Source organism: Setaria italica, chromosome IX (genome assembly GCF_000263155.2).
Source record: "Setaria italica strain Yugu1 chromosome IX, Setaria_italica_v2.0, whole genome shotgun sequence".
Lineage (NCBI taxonomy): Eukaryota > Viridiplantae > Streptophyta > Magnoliopsida > Poales > Poaceae > Setaria > Setaria italica.
Genome location: NC_028458.1, coordinates 10,776,164 through 10,786,565, shown reverse-complemented (window position 1 = coordinate 10,786,565; position 10,402 = coordinate 10,776,164). Strand labels below are relative to the sequence as shown.

The 10,402-nt window shown below is 40.4% G+C and overlaps 1 protein-coding gene across 1 annotated transcript; it reads right to left on the bottom strand.

Annotated features, from left to right (window-relative positions):
• Positions 1–8,851: 8,851 nt before the first annotated feature.
• LOC101765660 (leucine-rich repeat extensin-like protein 6) lies at positions 8,852–10,392 on the bottom strand. The gene has a single exon (XM_004982308.2). The coding sequence runs from the start codon at positions 10,385–10,387 to the stop codon at positions 9,224–9,226; it is 1,164 nt and encodes a 387-aa protein (XP_004982365.1). The 5' UTR covers positions 10,388–10,392; the 3' UTR covers positions 8,852–9,223.
• Positions 10,393–10,402: the final 10 nt, after the last annotated feature.

Sequence of the window (10,402 nt, the reverse complement as noted above, 5' to 3'; positions counted from 1 at the left end):
ACATTCGCATACATTCATGTCATAAGTATCAAAGTTTGCGGAGGCTGCGGAGAAGCACGCTCGTATTTGCAAGACAAAGCAAATACGTTATCCGTGTTTTGACTGTAGCAACAATATTGTATGGGAGGATACTGATGTCATCAAGAGGTATTTGATAAAGCGAGGTTTTGTGGATGGATACAAAATTTGGTCCCACCATGGTGAGAAGGAGGTACTTTCAACAACATAGATATCGATACTAGCTTTGATGAAGTGGATGGTGATGATGCAAATAAAAATGATCATGTTACGATGGATGATGATTATGATCGTGGAGATCAAAATGGTGATCAAACAGATGCGCGTGTGGAACCGAAGGTGGACGAGGAACGTGATATTGATATGGAGGACATATTGCACCACATTGAACCGGAAGTGTTGCTAGAGAGTGCTAAAGGTTTAGAGAATTTCGCGATACTCAAGAAGGCAGCAAAGGACCGTATGTACGAGGAATGTGGGAAGGAGTGGATAGTGTTTTGTTTCATCCTACATCTTCTAATTTTGAAGGCTAAATTCAGCTGGTCAGACAATAGTTTCAATGATCCCCTTATTCTGCTGGGCAAGTTGCTCTCGAAGACTAACTTTGTGCCAAAAAACACATACAAAGCAAAGAAAATTATCAATTTGTGAGGACTCCATCGGGAATAAGAAGAAGAAGGGTGCAGAAAAAAAGTGCTGGTGCTTAAGTGGAGGACGAGTTTGTACTGACACGACGACCGTTGGCTCGCTCCGCTCAGGTCGACCAGGAGGCGATCGCGGGGGTTCTCCGCCAGCGATTTCTCTGCGAGGTTGTTGCTGGCTCGCTCTGCTCGTGTCCTCTGCGAGGGTTGGAGCCGAAGGTGGCCTAGGTCCGCCGCCGCCGCTCCTGGTTGCCGCTGCCGGTGGGTAACATGGAGGAAAACGGGATTCTGTGGCCTTCCTCTATGATCTGAAGCCCTCGATTTCCCGCCCGGCTGCCCGAGGCCCTCCATCCGCAAGCCCATCTTCAAGCCCTGCCCTCCATCAACGACTGCTTCCTCATCTCGTTGCCCCCAACAACGAGTTCCCTAGTTCATGAGGTGAGGTAGCCATTCATTCACTCAGAACTCTGTGCTTCTCGCAATTTTTTCCTAAACTCAAGATACTGTGCACAGTCCATCATTACTTAACTTTAATTTTGTAATTATGTCAATTCAATTGATCTAGGTGTTGATTTGTTCTTCTGTTGGTTTGGATATCCGATATGGGCATATTAGTAACGTGACTAGGTGTTCTTTGTTGTTACTGTCATTTTAACTGATGCGGTAATGCCCAATGAACACCTGTGACTTGGCGAAAGTAATTTCTCATGGTGTAGATTCATAAATTCATCATTAATTAATTGCTTTCTCCAAAATGGTCCAAATCAATTCCTTATGGCCACATTTGATGTTTAAAGCAGAGTAAAAAATCATGTCTGCAGGAACTGCCTTCAGTATCTTTCCATGCTCCATTTAGCTAAAGCCTGTTGGAACAGCCTAATTCTTTTATAGCTTACTTTGTCTGTCTTGTTTTCTTTTCTTTTTGATTCTCAAGATCTAAGGCTTACATGGGTGATGCTAGATTTTCAGAGTTCCTTTGCAAGTTAGCCTTCATCTACTATAAATACTATGCCATTTTAGTGTGTTAGGGTCTTTAAGATATATACATCTTTGCTCATGATTACAAACAATTATGTACATGGCAAACCTATGGGTCCATAACATGAAATGGAGGCCTTAGGATTGGCTATACCTAATAAAAATCCTTCCCCTATTCTCTCTCTCTTTTTTCCTATTTTTCCATAATTCTTCATGACTCAATTACATTTAGTCAGTCTCAGTTAATTGATTACTGGACTTATAGACCTCATGTTTGCTTTTGTGGATTTGCCTTAATGATTGTTTATCTGGGCTACGAGTTAGTCTTATATTAGATGCATATCAAGTTATTTACACTTCAGCCTTGCTTTGCAGTACAAAACATACAGTCTTGCTTTGCCTCCCTCGAATAAATTAAAGACAACAAGTTTTGATCAGAATATACTATGGTTAGATATTGCGTGTGATTATGAGGAGGCTGGACCGTACCACCGGGATCGGACCCGGTACTTGAAAGTCTTGGCATCCTCTTCAACTTACATCTATGATTGGATCAAACACAACGGCATGAGGTCAGATACCTATTTTCCTTCTCAGCTACCAAATTGTTGATCACAAATCCTCTTGTTTATATAGATACTCCAAATTGGAGATTATTGTGCATAACCATACACTGATTGGTTGCAAAGTTTCTAAATTTTTTTGCCACTGCTCTTGAGCTTTTGCACACTAGAAGAGTCCGTGTGCATATGTCAGCAGATTGATAGAAGTATATTACTCTGCCAAAAACTCTTTTTTCTTTATTACTAATAGTCGACCGTAGTCATGTGGTTTAGAAACATATTTAATTTTCTGACCTCAAGTACTCTATTCTGTTCTGGCTTGTTTTTGAATTTGCTACACAAAAAATTAATTCTCGATTAGAATGAATAATAAGTTAAATCAATAAAGGATGGCTTTTAAGATAAGATTTTTGTTTACTAGCAAATGGTTTGGAACCCAACATTTAATACTCAACTTCAACATTTCCATTAGTTTCTCTACCATTTTATATTTCTAGTTTCAACAATTCCAAAATGGTATGGTTTGAATATTTGCTTAACATGCACCAACATTTTTTCCTATGTTATTCAAACAATTTTTATACTCTAACCAACATTTTTCTTGAGAATGACCAACGTTTCTTTACATACACAAATATTTTCCTTTAACTTATTTGTGGACACACACCAACACTTCTAGATATTGACCAACATTCTTTTTACATAAATCAACATTTTTTGTGTTTGCAGAACATTTTTCCACTCTCTGACAATTTATTTGACATACACCAATATTTTTCTTGATACACCAACATTTCCTTTAAATAATTCAACAGTTATTGATTGCTGCCAACATTTTTTGAGCATGTACCAATATATTTTTAAAGATGTTTTTAAACTCTTACCAACATTTTAGAATCTGTTCAACTTATTTTTAAACACATCTCCAACATTTCCTTTATATTTCTCAATATTTTTTTCCTAAATCAATATTTATTGATGATTGCCCAACATTTTCCACAATCTCCAACATTTTCTTGACCATATTCAACAATTTTTTCATACACGGTTTTTTCTTGAACTTATTTTTTAATATCATCCAACATTTTTCTTTAACTTATTCTAGACACATAGCACCATTTCTTGATATTGACCAACAATTTATTTAACATTCACCAATATTTTGCTTGATAGACCAACATTTTCTTTACATAATTCAATATTTTTTTAACATATACCAATGTATTCTTAAATTGTTTGTCCAATATTTTTTACATACTCCAACATTTTCCCAATAATAGCCAACTTTTTTTTGACATGCACCCAACATTAATCAAGAACCCCACTTTGCAGGCTTGGGTAGTGTGGCAACTACTGTTCCTGATGCACTAGTCATTTTCAAAACAGAAGCTCAAAAGGTCTTTTATGACAAATTCACTTATGATATTCCATGAGGAAAATAGTTGTTCATCTTAGTTTTGTTTCAACGCCTCTCTTACAAGTAAAACAAATTTCATGAAAAGTTCATTGACATGCTCCTTTAATTCATGTTATTCTCTACCTTTTGCTTCCAGGTTTGTCACAAGTTTCATATCAATAATGATCTATGTTCTAGACTTTCAATGTTACCATACAAAAATAACATCTTTCTAACATTTTGTTACTATTACACAACTAGTAAATGTTTTCAACATTTTTAGCTGCATGTTCACTTTTTATGATGAGTGTTTCCAACATTTTTTAGTTACCACTACATATGAAGATCTAACAATTTCATAGAAATATGTTCAATTGTTCTGAATCTAACCTCATATTGTTCAACAATTATCTAGTCAAAGTCATTATGATCTTTAACATTTCTAATAGTTCCTTTTCGACATCCCAACATTTCTAAAGCTTACTATAATTCTATATTTATTATTAACAGGTGCTCCAATTCTTTATGAGGAGATGATTCATTTTAGGGTTGATGTTTCTTAGTTGAAGATCGAATAGACCTGGTGTTTACTTAGTTAATTATTACTGATTTGTTAGTTCTTAAATTTCTGTAATAACAAATTCCTTCTTACTTGTGTTTTTTTGGTTGGGCATATCTTGCCGATCACATGTAAAAATTATATATTAGTATATTAAACTTCAAACTTTAAGTTGCAAGTGCCCATCCGTTAGTATCCCACTTTAAACCACGTGCCCAACAAAAAAGTCAAAAAATTACAGCAGTCAATTAAGAACTAGTGTCACGCGGGGAAAAAACGCCCTCAAAAAAGTTGAGGGCGCGCTCAAATATAATAGCACCCTGCTATATGTCCGACGTGGCGTGGCGCGGGATAATTAATCAAAGGGACTCCGACGCGGCGCTGGAACGGAACTGAATGGAACTCCGCAACTAGGCCTTGCTGGCTTTATAGCCATCGTCCGGTAGAGAGGAGCCTCCCGCGCTACTTAGCTTTTCCTTTTTTTTTTCTTTTTTGAGATCACGTGAATAGTTAGTTGGATCATTGGATGATACATACGGGACCTTGGTACGTGCGCGTGCGGACTGATGTTTGGATGCCCGGACTAAACTTTAGCTCATGTCACATCGAATATTTGGACACTAATTAGAAGTATTAAATATAGACTAATTACAAAATCAATTTCACAATCCCTAGACTAAATCGCAAGACGAATCTATTAAGCTTAATTAGTCCATGATTTGACAATATGGTGCTACAGTAAACATTCGCTAATGATGGATTAATTAGACTTAATAGATTCATCTCGCGATTTAGCCTAGGGGTTCTGCAATTAATTTTGTAATTAGCTCATGTTTAGTCCTCCTAATTAGTATCCGAATATCCGATGTGACACGGACTAAATTTTAGCTCCAGAATCCAACACCCCTAGTGTCCTCCGGGCCGGGCGGTCCGTCACGTCATTGTTCGTTCCAGCCCAGCCAGCTCGCAGCAACATCAAACCAATCCGCCGGTTCATCTGCCTAGGCCCGGTCCGACTAGCTTAGTTCTCACGCATAGCTAAGCCAGCTGGCGGCCCATGCCATCTTGAGCCCCTTTATTTCTTTCTTTTTAATTATTAAAAGGAGGATGCGCGCGCTTCCCACAAGTTCAGGTGCGTCATGAATCATGACAGATGACCATTTCGTCATCCGATGATCCTACGGGGATAGTCATTACAAGCACTAGCAGGATATTAAAACAAATGTAACTCATAGCTGTACGTGTTTAGAAATGCGTCACTTTGAAGACCTGTACAGTTTGGAAATACGTCTGGTCTGGAGACGGCTTCAAAACAACCTTGGCAGACATGGGCTCCTCTTTACTGTAAGTTCCATGTAAATAGTTGATGGGAGGCAGCAAAGATGAATGTGCGCCACTGCCACATGATGTGCTTAACTTGGATCAGACTCCGCCGAGACCGATCGATCAAGATGAATGCATGGTCAAAGGGGAGGGCCCAACATGCTACAAAAAAAAGCAGATCTCGTGCCCAATGGCGACGGCTAACCAGAAAGGCCACAACACACCACCAGCCTTAGCCTGCTGCGTGCTCTGTCGCACCAGGAATATTAAGTTCGGGCCCATGTAATAGTAACGTCACAATCATCAAGAGATATTCATGTGCAAGCTAAAGTTCGAATCCACCAATGATATTCTAACAAAAGAACACAAAAAAGAGTTCGGATCAGGTGCGTTTTCCTTCCCCACTTCTAGTGATTAATTAATTATTATAAGCTAACCTTGTGTTTACTTCTGTTTGCTTACTTTTTAAGCGTACTACTACAAACAAACTTTCACCTCGACTTCTTGAAAATCGATGTTAGTTTATTCATTCGATATTAGACACACATACTATATACAATTTTTTGTGAAAAAATATATACTATACAACAATTCATTTTTGCTCATGTGATGCTTATATATGGATAGTCGCACAGTTGTGTTCAAGTTTCACAAAATCTGGACTCTTGCATACAACTGCATGCATCGTTGACTGCTAATTTACTTTCGTGTCTATGGTAATTTTGTTCGAACTAACGTTGTATTATTTATTAAAAAAACGTTGAATATATATAGGCAAATAGCAGAGAGGGAGGTTATTTGATCTCTAGCACAGCTTCTGGGAAGAAAGAGATTGGCTACCAATTTACCAAAATGCTTCTAGATTATGCAACCACCTCAACAAAAACTAAATAGTAAAGATCACTTGGATCCATCATGGTGGTGCATCTCCAACACAGAAGGGAACGATTATTGGATATAGCACACTTAGCGCTCCACTTACTCCCGCATAATGTATATTATTTGCACTGTTTGGTAGTACTTGCCTATAGTCTTTCTTTTCTAGACGCGGATGGCTTTTTCCTTTTGATCCATTATACAGATGATGTTCCATACGATATATACAATTCTAATTAATATTTTGCATTGCATGCCCTTTGATGATATAACCAGTGTGCTCATGACCACTCTAACAACACATCATGCATGCATCAGTCGCAAATGCTCCTTCTTTAATTGTTGTTTTGATTAGATGGTTGCTTTTCAGTGACACCGTATAGCACAACAACACATTATTCAAGATTCAGGGGCGTTTATGTTTTGTTTACCCAACATTATTCAAGTTAGTTTTTATGGCACATACAAAAGCTATGGAATCTACATCGTCCTAGGGCGTATCTAGACCCCCCCTGAATCAATATTGTGTTGTAGTGACAATTATTACTAAAATTAAAAACGGTAAAAAGAGAGAGCAGACAAGGCACATGCATGCTTGCTTCATCAAGAAAGAATTGATCATGACCAACTCTCTCTGAGATAAAATGGCACTACGGTTGCCTTCTCTCTAACTCCATTGCTTTTTTTACAATGAGTCATTTTCCAGCCCTTTCTTTATCTCGAACGGCTAGTCAGTTGACTCTTGTGTCATTTACTGCCAAGAAAAGTACATCCCTAGATTATTTAAGAGGTAACGGGTCATTATCAACAAGTTATGTGACCCCACGTGACTACAAAAACATATATGATCAAAGCTTCATGGTAGCAAATTAACTCTGTAAGTGCGACGCATCATCATTGGCTCACCTTTCTGTCTCCATTATCTTTTGGGATCTTGATCGTGTAATCAACTTTACACACTATTCTTGGTCAATTTTAATAATTGGAATATGGCATAAAAGCTTGTCCTGACTTTACAATATTGACTTTATGATATTAATTGTCACCATCGCGTTGTGCGTTATATTACAAAATAAAAAAGGCAGGAAATAATACTTTTGACCTTGGATTGATCGATTGGCAAAAGCAAAGGCATGCACTACATATATGTGTCCCATATGCATAGAATGAAATGTGGGTCATATATAAGATGTAAATAGGACAGTTATGAGAACCTGTCCCAATAATCTTCAGTTGTTAATGTTCCTTTATCACTAATTCCTTTGTTCATATGGAACACATCTTGAAATGAATATAGTTCTTAAGCTCCAATTATGAACCATAGAAAGACCAAAGTCCAATCCATTTATGTTTTTTGAACCAAAGGAATGCAAAACACAAATGAAGACCAAAGTTCCACAATGATCCTTTGAGCATGTGTGGTAAGTAAAACATAGGCCCATTTTAACACAAACATCATAACCTTATGGACCATTTCACCTTTCAACTTGAAGAAACAAAGAATCAATCCCAATTGTTATAGCGATCAAAATGACCAAAACGCTTTAAAATTAAATTGAACATAGCCACAATTTACATAAAAAAGAAGTCCGACAAAAAGAAGACCCACAATTTTGATTGAATTAGAAGTCAATGCAATAATTGTTAGAGGAAAATAATTAATTAATGAGAACAATGGACGTATGTTCATAAATCAAGTATGGCATTCGCAGTGTGAAAACATGCAAAGCGCCACCCCTTTTTGATGTTTTGTTGCTGGTCTTTTAAAGCTAGGGGTCATTATGTGCATCCTCCATTTCCACTTCTTTTTAACTTTTCTAGTTGAGCCACACACATCAAAAGTGACCAAAGATTTGATGGAGATAGATCATGTTGTAGCTAGTTTGTGCATTACACACAAACATTATTTAGAACAAGTGGCGTACTATAGTTTGAGTTAATGTTAAGATATATATATAAACTTTCTGAAATAGCTAGGGAGTTAATGTTAAGAACTTAAGGTATCTGACACAAATGCGATCTAATAATATTAGGCACCAATTATTAAGCTAAGGGATTGCGCATGCGTGCACTAGCTTAAGTAGTTATGAAGCTAATTTCCATGCAAGTTCTTTAGGTTTAAATATGGTTGCACACATAATGCTAATATAACATTTCTTGACTAGAGAGTGTGATTTTAATTTTCATGATATTTTTTTGCATATAGATTGAGAGGACAGCAAACAGTAGCTAGATTTCGACGGTATATAGACCATTTAATATTATGCTGCTTATAGTTATTATATTTGTAGTGTACTGCATATTTATAATATAGAATTAATTTTCTTAGTAGGTGTTAGATTTTCTATAGAAATTGTAGTTGTATCTTTAAACAAGAATAATATAACCATGTGCCTAGTTTAATGGATGATTAATTCAGCATGTATATATGTAACTACAGGATATACGGGGGGATTATTTGGCAACCTAAAGACGTTTATAATAGAAACAAGATGCAGAGAGACAGTGAGGACTTTTGCAGCCCTTATTCAAATTCTTATTTGAGGCATATATAGTTACATGTCACATTTGTATTGGGTTACATTAGCAATATGCCTTTATTATGTGGTAACAAAAAGTTACCAGAAAAAGAACAAAGGCCAAAACCTAAAAGATATACCCCCACTTGCAATCCTTCTCGCTACCAAACACACGTTTGGCACCGACGACACAAATCAAACTCACGCGAATTTATAAGAAAATTTTAATTAACTTTGTCCTTATGAACCATTTTCAAATTGTAGCAAGACCACTATTTCTAGGGCCCACGTGCATATGCATGCAGCTTCGCCTTCGCAGTCTCTACCAGCTACGACGAATCGACGACTGATCACAGCGGGTGATGAAGAATGCAGCCGTCGGCGCCGCAGTGCACCGGCGGGCGGTGCTCGAAGGCGATGCACTCCTCGTGCGTGCGCTGGTGTGGCCACTCGGGGATGCAGTTCATCCGGTCGTCGCGCAGGGGCACGTGGAGGCAGGACACCGGCTCGCCGCAGAAGTAGTTGCCGGTGACGGTGAGGTTCCTGAGCTTGGGCAGCAGGCAGATGCTCTCCGGCACCACGCCGGACAGCTGGTTGTACCCCACGTTGAGCACCTCGAGGCTCTCCATGTCGCCGACGCTCTCCGGCAGCTCCCCGGCGAGCTTGTTGTGGCTGAGGTCCAGCACCTTGAGCTTCTTCAGCTTGCCGATCTCCGGCGGGATGCAGGAGCTGATGCTGGTGTTGAGGAGCACCAGCTCCACCAGCGTGTCGGCCATGTCGCCGATGCTCGGCGGCAGGCAGCCGGCGAGCTCGGTGTTGGCGAGCACGATGACCGACGCCGTCGAGTTGGCCAGCGTCCGCGACGACAGGGTCACGTTGAAGCGGTTGTTGTTGGCGAAGATCGCGTCGAGGCTGAGCTTCCCGCCGAACACGGAGTCGGGGAGGTCGCCGTCGAATTTGTTGAAGCGGAGGTCGAGGTACTTGAGCGACGGCAGCGACGTGAGGAACGACGGGAACGCGCCGGAGAGGAGGTTGTTGCTGACGTCGAGCTCGAAGAGGAGCCGCATGTGCTGCATCGACCCCGGGAGCGTGCCGTGGAAGCGGTTGGAGTTGAGGTGGAGGAGCGCCACGTCGGCGAGGAGCCCCAGGTGGTCGGGGAGGAACCCCGCGATGCGGCCGTGGTTGAGGTCGACGCCGGCGACGGTGAGGATGTGCGGGTCGTCGGGCGCCGCCGTGCAGAAGACGCCCGTGTAGTTGCACACGAAGGGGCCGCACCAGTTGGCGGTCAGGTTCTTGGGGTCCTCGGTGATGGCGTGCTTCCACGCCTGCAGCGCGATGTACGCCGCGTCGAGGCGGTCGTTGAACGGCGAGAGGGGCAGCGTGGGCGGCGGCGCCGCCGCCGGCGAGGGGGAAGGAGCCGGGAGTGGTTGGGAGAGGCATGGAAGGATGAGGCAGAGGAGGAGGAGGTGTCCGAGAGCTCTCTTGCCCGTTGTTGGACCTGACAGAGGCGCCATTCTGACAGGATGGTA